At 45.2% G+C, this 15,363-nt stretch overlaps 1 protein-coding gene across 1 annotated transcript; it reads right to left on the bottom strand.

Annotated features, from left to right (window-relative positions):
- Positions 1-386: 386 nt before the first annotated feature.
- Positions 387-14,051, bottom strand: LOC149325402 (uncharacterized). The gene is made up of 3 exons (XM_089564264.1): positions 14,008-14,051; positions 7,194-7,299; positions 387-767 (listed from the first exon to the last, which is right to left on the bottom strand). Exons 2-3 carry the CDS (start codon positions 7,260-7,262, stop codon positions 387-389), a joined length of 450 nt encoding a protein of 149 aa, XP_089420390.1. The 5' UTR covers positions 7,263-7,299; positions 14,008-14,051.
- Positions 14,052-15,363: the final 1,312 nt, after the last annotated feature.

The following is a 15,363-nucleotide window of genomic DNA, read 5'->3' as shown; positions in this document are numbered from 1 at the left end:
TTTCTGCCGGTAGTTTATTGCAACACCTGTCATCTTCCTTTCCATCGCTTGCTTCACAGCTCTTAGCATGATTTGTACCCTTCTTGTTAACCTGCAGATTTAATGCCGGTTTGGGCACGCTTTCACTGCGAGGAAATTCGACTAGTGGGCTGAGCGCTGGTTATCTTTATACAGATGCAGGCGTTGTCACTTCGACGAACTAGGCTATGGTGCTGGCTGGACGCACAGAGCTAAAGACCGACTAAAACATCTTTAGAGCTTCATTTTTTTTCTAATGGCAGTTCGGAGACTCCAATGTATTGAATCATATTGTTACCTGTCAGCTTAATCAAGTTATTTGGAATCTTTCATGTAGAGCCAGCGGAATATAAGTTGAACTCCCCATTTCAATGCTGGGAGCCCTCTAGAAAAGTTGGAGCCATCTGCAAAACGACCACCACGTATGTCGCTATGGCTCCTCCCGTGGTTACGAGCGCAGCGCGGTTGAGGTCGTAGAACTTCCAGGCCGTCAAGGAAACGTCCCTTGTCTGCATCTGGGATGCGAGCAGGAAGACCTGCTCGAGGAACTCGGAATCCGGTGCCGGGGCGGCAGAGTGCGCAGCCGCCATGTGGTTCACCAGGGGCAAGGACTCGTCATGCGCCTCGGACACGGCGGCCCCCGAGACGGAGATCACGACGAGGCAAACCAGCATGTAGATCATGTCCAGCGAGAACTGCACCGTGGCCACCACGTCCTGGTACGGGTCGAACTGCATCAGGTGCGTCACCTGCAAGGAGGGCGCATGTCGCACAAAGAAAGCTAGTGTTCCCTACATCGCATGCCAGAGGTCTTAGAGCGCAGCTCACTGACACCCATTTCTGCGTTTCGCAGCGTCGCCATCGCCGTTGTCCGTTGTGACCAGTAGTAGTCGCGCTTTAAGCTGCGAAACCAATAGAGCTGGAGCTTGGCACGCAGAGGGCAAAATTGGTACATTGGTTTTTGAGGAAAGGAACTGGCGCACTATCTGTCTCATAGAGGGAAGGCCATAACTGCACCCTCTTGGAACAGTGGACACCTCAACCACACTTTAAGCTAAGTGGCGGTAGTGACAGATGTGCGCTGCATGCGTTGGCATTGACAACGTTCTACAAGAAACGAGGCGCTGAAGCCATAGGCCTTCAGTGATCGTTGTGTTCATTGGCGTTGGCGTTGACAACGTTTTACACTCCGATCATTTTAAGGGAAGGAAGTGCGCATAACTGGCTCCCTGGGTCAGTGAACGCCTGAATCGCGCTTATAGGTACGTGAGGTGATGAGAGAAAGATATGGGCTAACCATATGCTTTAGGTCTAACAACGGTGAGCAAACTCTCGCGATCAACCATTAAGCTCGTAACGTATCCCACGGCTGTGACAACCTCGCGAAATACTTGCATACCCCTCTTCTTTGAGAACCAGGCATTGGTGCAGCAAGTCGAGCATATATTTATCTATTTCTCCGACCACAAAACTTCCTTCATAACAATCAAGAACTGTTAGCGGAGTGTTTTCTGAGGAAGGAATATGTGCGAAAAATATCAAGTTGTTTTGAATTGTACACACGTCTTGCTGGAATTCTTTGCCTCAGTCTATCGACAAGCTGAAACAGCTGATGTGCTGCGCTCAAATTTCGCATTAGGAAGTAACGTAATCATCGGCAATTTTTTTTTAATGTACAAGAGCTTAATGTTTTGATCATGCCAAATCTGGACACTAAAGGGGAATAAGGATGTTATTAAAGCTGTCTTTGTCTTAGCTTGTTAGAGATGAGTTTACACATTAAAAGAGACATAACGTAAGAAAAATCACTAGTCGCGCTGATAAAGATCGTCTGTAGCAGAATAGCCCTAGCAGTGCAGTGTAAAACTGTTACATCCATTCGCGTTGAACTACGTGCGCCTATTGTAACACTCCTTAACATCAACATTTCTATTTGATGGTGTTTCAAAAACTGCACTCCTTTGCATAAGCTTAATTAGAGTGAATTGACTCATAACCTTTGAATACGCTGAAATCACCGACGTCCCTGCAACAGTTAAAAGCCTAAAAGTGCACTGGATAAGCACTACACTGTTTTTCTCATTGCATGACGCAACGTCACTTCAGTTTCAGTTCATTTTTCTTGTAGCATAAAAGAAAACCGGTGCTAAAAGTTGTCATAAAAGCTTGACAAAGGCCTTGGCATATGTTGTTGTTTTTCAGTCCTCTAACAAAAGCAAGAAAACTAAGGAGAAATCAATTGGATTGATGTGGGGGGTATTGCGATATCGTTAGCCTTTTAGTTGCCGCATATGCACGACATGAGAGACACATTAAAGGGGCTCTAAAAGGGGTTGTAATAAAGTTGCGGTATGCGTGGGATTTTAAAGCCACTGATTCGCGAATATTTTCCACGAAGAAGTTTTTAATTCACTTTGTAGAAGCACCCTTTTTGCACACTGGAAGGCCGGCGCTTCTCCGATGGCCCCACATCCGGGGGCGAAGCTTCCTGACCCCCAAGAGCACCCGGCTTATTGGTCGCGGCCATAGCAGCTTCCTTACGTCTGAAAGAATCTAACCAACAGCCGCCTCTCAACTTGTATACGCAGTTGCGAGCGACGGAGGAGAGTGCGAGCATGAAAAAAATTGGCCGGGGTTTAGCTAAGGTTAAGCCTGGATATCTCGAAGCGAAAAGCTGCGGTGATGCTTATGGTTTAATTATGGTTATGCTTTATGATTTAACCTATGGATATGCTTATGGTTATGCTTGATGATTTATGAGTAGTACTAGCTAGATGATCAGCCATAAGTATTGTGATTGTCTTTGCTGCGTCGTTTAGCGAAACGTTCTTCTCGTTGTTCGGGTGTCTCGGACGCTCGTCGAGCTTTCAGCCTTACATTTCTTCGCTCCTTTTCAGCAAACTCCCGTGGTACCACTTCTGTAGCGGTAGTATCACTCTCTTCTCCTTCCATGTTGAATGCGCACGCCTATTCTCTGGCAAGCGGTTATACAGCCGGTCTCCGCGATAAACGCGCGCTTGCGGCGAACGTCAAACGATGACGCATAGCGCGCGGCAGCGTGTGCCTGTTCTATGGGCAAGCGGCCCTTATATAACCCTCCTTTCAAATGCGCACTGCGTACGGCTGCGGCGAAAGGACAAACGGTAGCGAGGAGGAGAAGTGGCGGCGCACATGCGCAGTAGCCTCCGCCGTGCGTGACGTCACTCGTGCTCCGACATACGCCGGCTCACGCGAAGCTCGGTGTTGACTAGCGTAGTGAAACTTTTCGCTTCAGAAGTCGCCGGGAAGGGCTCGCTAACTTCCGGGCGTGATTGTGTGTTGTCTGCCGCGTGTAGAAGTGTATTTATAGAAGTGTATTATAGAAGTGTATTACAACACAGTGCAGTGTTTGAGAGAGTTGATGTGCTCTCTTCGGAAGGTGTTTTAGAGCACCTTTAAAGATGTTTTCAAAACACTTTATTCAAACTTGCTTTCTTCTTTTATGAAACTCGGTGCGCTGTGCCCGCCCACCGCGCTTACCCTCTGTCTCCCTGCTACACTCTCGCCGTCTCCATGTCTCCCATTGGCCGCTTTCGCTCGGGTTGCTTCCCTCCGTCTTCGAGTGGCCGCCATCTTCATCTCTCAGCCTGGTAGCTGCGCTCAACTCCTTACCCTCTGTCCTCCTCCTACCATCTGCCACAATCTAATATTACTTACCCCTCCTGGCTCTAACTCCCAAATTTACTTTGCGCCTATATTAATTCGTTCTGTCTTGTGTTATTTATATCATGCTGCATTATTTTATGCACACCTAATGCTATTTTTTAGAAAATACGTATCATAATTCCGAAGTAATGACTGCTGAAATAAATGCAAGCGTAACAGTAATATGGGCAACGCATCTCAAGGTATTTTTTTTTTATTTTGTGCTAACAAGCGAGCAATAACAGTAGAAATGAGCATGTCCGAGCTTCCAAGTCAAGTGTGGCGAGGTCCCTATTTGCCTGCGCTGTCAGGTCTTTTTTTTTAGGAAATGCGCTCAAGCCTAACGCACATTCTTTTGTGAGAGCAACGCTTAAGAAAATTTAATGAGACATACTGAGGGGTGCACAGCGCTGAACAAGCTAGACAAATGAGCAGGGACACAAAACATGCTGTTGTCTTCTGTCCATGTACTTCTGACTAGTTTCATCTACGCTGTGTGCCACTAATGATATGTCATGATTACTTAATTAGTGCGCCCTTTATAACAATACTAGGTCTTCTTAAAATATATTGTATTCGAGGTCCACAGTAATTATAAGATGTTTGGCTGAGTTAAAGAGTTCACATCGCCATCGAAGCAGCAAAATAATTTCAGCTCATATACCTCTTTATAACTGAACTTCTCTTTTTACATAAACTTCTAGGATATTTTGTTCAATTGAGGCTCACTGTCAGCAGATAAGGCTGCACATTCGAGCAATATTAAAAGCCTAATGGCCCGTCTGTATACCTAATGTCAGCGAGTAATAAGCCATGCACTTACAATTCCAGCTAACAAAAATGACAGCAAGCACCGTTCAGAAACATAGCATATTTTCTATGGATTTCAAATTGTACTACCCGAGGCATGTGCAATTATCCCCGTATGTGTCAACACCGCCGTGATTCCTCAGTGGTTATGGTGTTCATCTCCTAACCCGAAAGACGCGGATTCGATCCCGCGATCAAAAATTTCCTGTAAGAAATCATAATTAGTAATGATATTGGCTACTTCGCCCCGTATCTGTCAGCCATTCCCTTTGCGAGAGGGTTCTCTCACTGGCTGGCGCCGCAAGCCTCGCTAAGCCTAGCTATTTTCAATGCGATAGCATCAGAAAGGAAAGGCCGTGAAGGCGAAAACTGCGGCATTCTAGGTGGCAAATCCCACCCGGAATGTAGCATTTAGGGAGATTTTCTTTCTCCGCCTGTCCCCGCCCTGCCCCTCTCCATCATTGTGGGAGGAGAGTGAGACACCGGATGAAGAATGACTCGCACAAAACGAAAATGGCTAAGAAGAAAATGACCCATTCAAAAGTAGGCCTAAGTGCACAATATACGTACAACCTCCCGAAGAACTATGTGTGCAAAGATGAGGCTTGTGGGAACTATTCCCTCTCTCATGGCTAAGGAAGAGCAACCCAGGCACCGCGAGCTCCATCTGGGGCTGTGTTTGAAACAGCCACCGTCAGAGTGCAATGGTGCATCGCTAAACCGCTGCGCCACAGCGCCAAAGGTGGTGTGAGGACTTGCTGTGATCTAACAATGTGACTCGTTTTGCCTATCTGCGTACTAGCAATTGGAATAGAATTAGAATGGAATTAGACTAGGGAGTGAAAGACAATGGACTCTAAAACAGAATCATAATTGTAATGAAATCAAAACTGAAATAGATTGGTGAGTGCAAGAATAATGCTGTCATAATGATACAGCTCAGAAGTGGACGAAGAAGAAGTGCTTCGCCATCTCGCTTGTGACGACGAAGAAGAAGTGGTTCGTCTTCTTCTTCGTCGTCACAAGCGAGATGGCGAGATGCTGTGTAATATTCGTGACAATATTGCCTCCCCATCAACTTATTAACTGCCCCTAATTTTTTTAATCGATGGCATTTAGGCAGTCGTCATGCAGTTTGTGCTCTGTCTGTAACAAAATTGTCCAATTGGTCAAAAGGTATCACGTGACTCTGATGATGTCATTGTGGTCACGTGACGCCAAATAACCAACCAGAGAGCACCGCTAAACTTGAAGTTTCCTGATTGGTCAACTCGGAGATGACGGTAACAGGGTCATCCATAACTACAGCGCAAACGACAGGACAGAGATGAAGAAGGGACACCACACAGCGCTGACTCACAACTAAAGTTTATTGGATGCCAGAAGGTATAAATACCTCCCTGGCGGCCAGAAAGAATGCAGTCGACACTTACATGCGTGACTGACATAATAGTGTACCAGTCATATGCCGCCAAGCAAATCACATGCGCGAGAATACAATATAAGCAGTGACAGAATACAATATAATCAGTGAGCAATCAGTGAGCAATATAGTGAGCAATATCAGTGAGCAATATAATCAGTGCGAATTTTGACAAGTGCTTGCTCACTGATTATATTGTATTCTGTCACTGCTTATATTGTATTCTCGCGCATGTGATTTGCTTGGCGGCATATGACTGGTACACTATTATGTCAGTCACGCATGTAAGTGTCGACTGCATTCTTTCTGGCCGCCAGGGAGGTATTTATACCTTCTGGCATCCAATAAACTTTAGTTGTGAGTCAGCGCTGTGTGGTGTCCCTTCTTCATCTCTGTCCTGTCGTTTGCGCTGTAGTTATGGATCATCAAAAACACCAACTCGCCCAACAAATGCTTTTGTCGAACAGGGTCATGTTGCCAGAAAAGAACCTGTCAGAGAGCACCGCCAGGTTTGCAGTTTCAAATGATTGGTCGAGAGAGGTCACATGACCTAGCGATGCCACCACAACCTGGCCACCATGGCACGTGGCAACCCTGCTCTATGGTTCGTGAGCTGCCAAACCCCGTCGCATGCGCCAATGAAATTCAAATAGATTCAACGCAGTTGCAACGCATGATCCTTACGGGACCTCGGGAATAGCAACCTGAGCCCTAACCTGTGTTGGGGCCCACGTGTGTTAGGGCGCACGTGTGTTAGCAACATGGCCAAACTGGGCATTAACAATGTGACACACGTTCCGCAGTTGCGTAAGAGAAATTAGAATCGATATATAATTGGAGTAGATTGGGGACTGAAAGACAATTTATTCAGAATTAAAATAGAATTATAACTGCAATGAAATCAGAACTGAAATAGATTGGAGAGGAGAAGAAGAATGCTATCGAATTTCCTCCAGATCAATCCAATTGTTTGGCCCTAAATTTTGTTTTTTTCATTTCCATGAGGAGGCGAGAAGCTATGCCAGAAGTTAGTTCCGCCAGTCCGTTTCCACACAGGCAAGTATGCATCGCAGCAGGCCGTGCCATCCGTTGTCGTCCGCTGTTTGGAGCCCTGTCGAGGTAAAGCATGCCCCTTACGGTTTGTGAGCAGCTACGGATTATCCATCGTGGCGCTTTTGCATCGGTGCCCTAATCGCTTGTTTGGCGCAGTGTTACAGATTGATCTCCTGTCGCATTGCAGCATAATTCAAACGCTCACCTCACTGCACGATCCGAGGACTATCATCGAGTGCCAAAGGAAAGCCAGTGGAGAGAAGATGTCGTCCATGTCTTGAACTATGAGGCAGAGGTCCGCGTGTTGGAACCTGCATTAAAGCAGACAAAGCAAGTACGAGAGGTTAGCCTTGATACAGAATGTATCAGCACTTTAACTGGCGCACCTCCAACTCCTCGCCACTCTCATTGGTCTCCCTGCCAGGAATGACAGCGTGCCCAATTTCTGGTCGAACTGTGCAGCCTCGACTTCGTTGTTTTCTGTCTAACTTCTCTCCCCACCCACATACCTGACAACAATGTGTTTTTTGTTTCTGCTGTCCCAACCCATAAGTGACACGTTGAACTTTCTAGGAACCTGCAGTATCGAACACAATCTCAAAAACAACTGCCTATTTTGTTATCTCAGCTATGTTAATTACTGATTGCATATGGTCGAATCCAGGGCTCGTATGCATCTGGCACGCACTCTGCGCCTAGGAATATATGAAAATTAACGTCACTAAAACAAGAACGTCTCCTATTTGCTACGAGAACGAACCGAAAAGTGCCTCATATAAACATCACACGTACATATAAGCATAATACTTATTGAGACCGTCAATATTTAACGCTCATGGCTACTCAGACATGCACTTATTAAATCCCTTTGCATTCCACCATCACTGAAGAGGCGCATGCCCACGTACGCGTCAGCAGCAATGGGTTCACAAAGCAAGATTTACTCGTACACCGAACATTTCCAGAGGAACATTCAGCGTAGAGAGCATTCTATGTAAACAAAAGCAAGTACATGCGCAGCGGTAACCGAAAAAAACATACAATACCATAATTACTGACTTACAGTGTTTCGGCCTAGTATTCAAAGCGTGCAATTTAGCTGGTTCTGTTATATTTCTCCAAACAAGTTATTCTCTGTAAGTACGTTGAGGTAATGAGTGACTTTATAGGATACGGTCTGTCCACGGTATAAGATGCAAGCAAGAAGGCAGACGCCAAAGCAAGCCGTACATTGTACGCGGGTATGCAATGCAATGATTGAGATGCAATGATTGAGATGGAGGGCTCAAGAAGAACTCTAGTTTGGGCAAGTTGGTTCATGATTCAACAGAAAACGGCGCAAAAGACGTGGAAAAAAGAGACAAACACGACAGGACCAACCAGCGCCTGGTCCTGTCGTGGTTGTCTCTTTTGTCCACGTCTTTTGCGCCGTTTTCCTGTTGAGATGGAAGACTCCGGAAATTTCGACCACCTGGGGTTCTTTAACCTGCATTGATATCGCACAGTACACGGGCCTCTAGACTTTCGCCTCCATCGAAATTTGACAGCCGCTGCCGGGATCGAACCCGCGTCTTTGGGGTCCGCAGCCGAGCGCCATAACCACTGAGCCACCGTAAAGGCTAATGATTGAGATTCAAAGGTGCCAGTGTCAGTTCATCTGTTATGATTGCATTTTTGTATAGACAAAATATTTTTAACGGTAAAGAGAATTATTCTTCGGAATGCCAATGTGTTTAAAGCACGGATACCGAAAGACAGATGTCCCGCAACCTATGCAAAAAAAAAATTAAGAGGTGCAATTCACTCTCCTTACGCCCGGACATGCGAATGCTGTGTGCGGTCCGCGCTTTGGTGCATGGCTAAGTCGCCGAGCTGGTCCACTGCGTTACTATGATCGCGACATCTTCTGGGCTAGCGTTGTACATTACGAGAGGGTTTTTTCAGTGGGTGCCGCATGATGGCGCCACCACACGCCAAGCAAGAAGTAAATTTACCGGAAACGTGCTCTTGTACTCGGCTAATTGCGACATTTGTAATTTTTCTCCTCATAATTACTCATGTACGCTTTGTACATATCTAGAAGATAAGTTTCTAAGACAACTCTGCATTCACTATACGCATCTTTATTCAGCTGCAAACGTCTAACCGTCGTGGTGCAATGGGCCCGTGGTGTTCTTTCGCTCTTTCAGAAGTGGGACCTATTCAAGCAGGAGGCTAAAGATTTGGCAGTCGAAGAGACAGCAAGAATCTAATTTCTGAAGCGTCATCACCTACGTCAACATGGACGTATCTTAGTGGAGTGCATGATCTAGAAAGCATTAATCACGGGGTTTATGTAGATGACATAAACAATATTAAAGCACAGTTGCAGCAGTTCACCGCAGAAAAACTGCAGAGGCCTTAATTAGATCTCGGACACCTTGGTGCCTTGAAGAGGATCCATGTCGACGGGCATTAACTGATGAAAGGCAGGTTGCTCTTGCAAAGGAGGCATTATAGATTCAGTACGATGGAAATACTTGTAGTGATACCCCAGGGATTCTCGTGGCTCTTTATAACTATTATGCGCGTCTTTTCGAAGGTGGTTGAAGCCAGACTCGTGTGTCAAGCTTCAATCGCTTCTAGTATGTGTTTCTTCTACTTGGCAAAGAGCTGCGATGTATTGTAGTCCAGGGCCCTCTTTGCTGGGACGAAGTCAAATTGGCTATTTCTGCTCTTCAGGGGCAGAAGTCTCCTGGCCCGGATGGCTTAAGTAGCGAATTCTACAAAATGTTTTCGCCTTGCTTGGCTCCTGTCTTTTTGGTAGTCTGCAGAGTTGGTTACGGTGTTGGCTTTTTGCCTCCCACTTTTTATGCTGGTCATACCATACTTGGTCATACCATACTCATTCCGAGAAGCACAGATAAGAGCCGGTTGAGGACTATCGAAGGGTAACGTCCAATTTCATTGTGCAATGTAGACTAGAAAATATTTGCGAAAATTCTTTCTTACCGCTTGCAGCTTGTGGCGCTAGATTTAAGTGGCTCACATCAATCATGTGGCATTCGAGGCCGCAGTATCCAAATTCATATACATGTTGCAAGTTCGGTGTTGAAGTCGGTAACAGATGAGACCGGTCAGGTTGCTCTAATTCAGGTTGATTTTGCGAAGGCCTTTGATAGGGTGCGTCATGAGTTCTTGTTTGCAGTCTTAAAAGACGCAAATATTGGGGCTGTATTTCTTAAGGGCTTTAGACCATGCTACAAACAGTCACATATAAGGTTGATCGTAAATCTTAAACTAGCCAAACCAATTCCACTAACCTCGTCTCTCTTTCAATGTTGCCCATTATCATCTCAGTTATTTGCTTTATATCTCGAACCATTGTGCCTTAGTATCATGAGATTCCAAGCTATTCGAGGATCTTCACTTGATCAGTTGGAAATTAGAATTTTGATCTATGATAATGACTGACTTTTTTGTTCAGATAAAAAGAGTGTGCTTTAACTCTTTCGCTACCACGCCATAGGCAATCGTTCGCATATGATCGATTTAAATCGCCCGCGCAAAAAAGCTAATTTTGGAGCCTTGTGGACGTGCTCCGCCATCTAGTTAGCGAGCTCAACAACTGCTCTTTCGATTGCAGCCTTGGTTTCAGTGTTTTGACATGAGGGGGCGCCGTGAAAAATAAAACTTTGAACGGCCGCAGCACCGTCAGCCGGAGAAAATGGCGTCCGCGTCGCCGAGCGCTCCTCGGAAGCGAAAGCTGACACCGAGCACGTCGGCCGGTTTCGGTTTCGTTTTTTGCGACGAAAGCAGCGGTTATTAGTCGGGCAACAATGTACAAACGTCGGATTTCGGTTTCGGCAGCGAGACTTCGCCTCGGGAGCCTGGAACGTCAGCGCGTACTTGCATGTAAGCTCTGTTTTCGTTCGGTGTGTGTTTTCTGCGGTGCATACGGTTTGTAATTGATGACAGTGGTTTATTTTTGTGCTTCAGGGTCTTGATAACGTATGGCGAAGACAGTTTGCCAAATGCTCAAGGTCGCGTCGTGTTTTTCAACCAAGACGACAGCTAGGTGTCCATATCGGCACATCGCTGCGGAGCGGCGCTCGGAGATTCGCTCGACTTCTCGACTTTTTTTTTATCCTCTTCACGGCGGAAATGATGAAGATCGTGTGCGGAAACACTAATAAGTATGCATGGATGAAGATTTTCAGCAAATTCGGCGTGACGGCTCATGGGAAGCCGTGAATCTGTTGGAGATTCTGATGTTCATTGGAATCATCATATACATTGGAATTGTTGACCTGCCACGACTGTATCTCTACTGAAATACCAGAATAATCTATTCTGGCCCTCTGCCATAAAAAATAATTTCTCAAAATTAGTTTTTCGCTTTTTTTGTTTTTGTTTTTTTGCACGTAACGGACCCGGATGATTCAGTGGCGGCAGCTTCTATTGGCAATACTTGAAAAGTGTCCTGGCTTTTGAACCACATCGATAAAACTTAATTATTCAATCCTGATGTTTTAGAGCTTGCCTAAAATGCCAAATTTTATCAGCTGGCTTTCAGGGAGCAGCTCATTCAAGAAATCTTCGGGTATGATGAGGGAAAAGAAGTCCACGCCCCCAATCCTCTCATAGAATCCATTCAACACCAACCGAAAAGAATGAAAAAAGAATAAACTACAAGCTCGGCTATCAGAGAACAAGGGAGGAACAAAGATAAAACCTTATGTGAAGCACCTGTCAGTCTACCTCTGCTTCACATCTTCACCTCTGATTGCTCTTCACAGTGGCACCACAGTCATGACCCCTGACTTGACAAGCCATGGAAAGTGCAGTAAATTTTTCTCATAGCCGAAACTGTGAATAATGACAGCTATAAACATGTGCAACAGTTTGTATATTCCAGTTTTCCTCTAATCAAGTTCGGGCTTAGTGCAGCCGGTAATTTTTGTTTTCGCTATATACTTTTTTTGTGTTTTTAGCAAATTTCACAAATAAATGTTCATTTACTTTTGCACACACAACTCTGGTGTTTATTTCATTCAGAAGTGTAACTAATAAGCTACAATTTCATGCATTGCAATATGTGCTGGGTGTATTAGTTCTTGAGAAAAAAAATTTTCTTTCAGTACGCTCCAAATCGTGCATTTTTCCGCGGTAGCGAAAGAGTTAAGCTTTGGATTTAGCAGCGCAGTTCTGTCACGTCTCTGGCGCGGCTATAAACTTGAAAAATGTAAAGGATTTTGGTCGAGTTAGTGGGTGCGAAACCTAATCATCTTGGTGGCATTAGCTGGGACTAATCCCCTATATTACCTTGGGGTCCCCCTTCATCAGGTCCGGAATAATGGGCATTTTTGGGAGTCACAAATTTTCTCTGCGAGGCGCCAAACGAATGCGTGGAAGGTTCAGGAGCTCTCGATTTTAGCACGGGCACAAGTCTGCAGCATCTTCCTCGTTCCAAAGCTCTTCTATGCATTACAAGTGATGCACTGTGCGAGGAAGAAGGTACAAGTGCTGTACAGACTATTCACGACCTTTGTTTGGCGCTCTCAATGGGAGCCTATGTTTCGAGACATTGTGTTCCTCTGTGTAGAGCCTGTAGAAGTTGGTCTTGTTCACTTGTTTGTTCGCCAACTTGTTTTACGGTTTTCCTTCTTCAAAGCTGCGAGACACCCATTTCTGCTAGCGGTGCTTAGAAGGGGAGTGAGTCGTCGCCTGCCTTATCCGTTTGCTTCGAAGGGTCATGGCCGAGAAGGGGCTTTGTGGGGCTTCCTGAAAGAGGTTGCTGACACCTTTGATTTCCTGACTGTTCACTTCTCATTGCAATAATTATTTGACCGTTCAAGTAGGCAGGGACCAAAGTACTAATAGAATCTCTATTCCTTCTGCCCGTTTATCGGCAGCCTTATCTTAGTTTTATGGATTCGAGTGTTCATGAAGGTTTTACGGAGGTTTTAAGGATTCGAGCGGCCAACCAGAGGTGATCGATAAGGTCGAAACGTCGAGCGAATTCACAAGTCCTCAGCGCTTGTAATCTTCCAAGCAAAACTTGTTGGCTAGAGTGTTAGCACGATGACAATGTAGTTCGGGAAACTTTAAAAGCTGTGAGGTGGAGCGTTCTTCTAGCTACATTGCTTAAAAACGGTTCTTTGGGAACTGCTCTGTTCACCTTGCCCTGCTCTATCAACAGTCGGGTTAAACAAGTGCCAGCAGAATGGGAGCTGGAACTCTTACGACATATCCACGGCAGCAAGAGCCAGTGCCCTTAAAAACTTCGCAGGTAGGAAGTGTGCCCCGGACACGTAAGGGGCTGGTTCCAAATTTTCAGGAAAGGCTTAAATCACTGGGCCAACCGTCAGGTGTTAAATAATATCAGCATCTGGCCAGCTGGTCGGCTCGGAGATTGGTGGTCGGTCGTATTTCCGCCAGACAACTGCACATTCTGTTAAAATATAGTCCATGGTGGATTTTAGTCTTGAACACTGACAGGTGGCGTCTGCGAGGTAATATAAATGGCGTGATGCTCCAAGCGACGGAAATGAAACGCAAGGCCGCGCATGTTCGCATACATACCGCGTATACTTCAGAACACTGAATTTGTACCGGCTGCAGTAGAATTCGTTAATACTGAGAAAGGTCAAAGCGAATTCTTAATGAAATTTTGTGAGTCCAGAGTGAAGATTTGGCGGGGTTAACTAGTACTACCCATGAACAAAACGAAAAAGAAGGTCTGAAGTGACGATACAGATTGCGGCACATTTAGAGATTTCGAATATTCAGATTACATCCCTTGCAGAACTTTACATGGCAGAAATCAGAAAGTAAATGCAACAAGATTTATTCTATTTTGTTATTTGTACAAAAATGCAACTGTTGACTTTGTAATAAATTTTTGTGACATGTTTCCAAAAACTTTGTCATGACTGCGAACGGAAGCGGTGTTAACGGGCATGAGCCTTCGCGAATGGGGAAAAACAAAAAAAGAAGGGTGAATGACGATCTCCGAGGAAATATGGACTAGACTTTACTTCGCAGTGGTGATCCAGGCACAGGAAAATGCGATGAGAAAGCTTGATACGGGAGGCACACAGTGATGACGGCACGTGATAATACCTTTGGCAGCACGACAACGAAGAAAACAACAACGTTTTTTCAGGCAGTACAATATAGTCGACTTTACTTTTTCCTGTGACGCTCGATGTTTCGTGAAATTCCTCTTGAAGAACCAGGTGTACTGGGGCGTAAAACAAGCATGAGGACTTTACCTTTGTATGGAATGTGGGAGACATTGTGAACCCTAAAGGGAGAATTGAATCACCGAAATCGCAATATTTAGTATTGTAATCTTATGCAGAAATGTTAATTTTCAGCAAGTTTGATGCAAGTTGATTAAGCATACTTTATTTGGGGACGGACAATCTTCTTTTTATGCAAAATACCTCTATATTGAGCCGGTGGGGTGAGATTCGCATTGATTGAAACGCAGTGAGTTAGATGGCCAGCTTGTGACGCACTGGGCGCTATGTCAAGCTGCCTTTAGCAGTTTTTTTTTCCCAGTGTTCCTCTCCCCCGTGCTGCATTTTAGTGAGTGAAAAGATATAACCTTTCATTTCATTAAGCAACTTTGTTGCGCATAGGTTATCGGCACAGTTCTTCAGATATTGCGGCATTTTCCTTAACCGGATTTTCATGGTGTCATGTAAACAAAAATCACGCCGCAACATAAAGTATTAGCACACGCATGCGCAAAAAGTCGCATGGAGCATTGCAAACAAACATTAAGATCCCACCCCTTATGCAATACCCCCGATACAAGTGGGCCTTTAAGGAAAATAAACTGAACTGAACAAATACAACAGTGTTTACAAGCATTGTTACCGTTAAATAGGTCATTTGTGATTCACTTAGCTCCTCAACCTGCCACAGGTACGCAAGCTCCTCTCAATTTCCTCCTAGCCTGGCTGCTGACGCGATGCTTTGTTGAAATCATTGAATTGAGCCTTTTATTTCGGTAAATATTACACTGATAAGCTCAGTTCAAGCAGTGACGTGTCGCCTCGGCAAAAACAAATATTTCAGAGCATGCATTAACTCTGCTATTATTTCAATAACGTCCGTGTATCTGTAAAATAAAAAAGTTGGAGGCTTATCAAGGTTAAGCCCAGTGGATGCTTTGGTTTGGTTTGGTTTATGGGGTTTAACGTCCCAAAGCGACTAAGGCTATGAGAGACGCCGTAGTGAAGGGCTCCGGAAATTTCGACCACCTGGGGTTCTTTAACGTGCTCTGACATCGCACAGTACATGGGCCTCTAGAATTTCTCCTCCAAAGAAATTCTAGCCGCCGCGGCCGGGATCGAACCCGCGTCTTTCGGGCCAGCAGCCGA

This window comes from Amblyomma mixtum, chromosome 10 (assembly GCF_055824585.1).
Source record: "Amblyomma mixtum isolate Tamu chromosome 10, ASM5582458v1, whole genome shotgun sequence".
Taxonomy (NCBI): Eukaryota; Metazoa; Arthropoda; class Arachnida; order Ixodida; family Ixodidae; genus Amblyomma; species Amblyomma mixtum.
Note: the sequence above shows the minus strand (reverse complement) of the source record. Positions and strands in the feature narration are given on the sequence as shown.

Bases quoted from the DNA above. Each gene is read 5' to 3' on its own strand.
- LOC149325402 (XM_089564264.1), bottom strand. From the start codon at position 7,262: ATGGACGACATCTTCTCTCCACTGGCTTTCCTTTGGCACTCGATGATA. The intron at 768-7,193 runs GTGAGCGTTTGA...CCCTCCTTGCAG, and splicing joins TCCTCGGATCGTGCAGTGAG to GTGACGCACCTGATGCAGTT.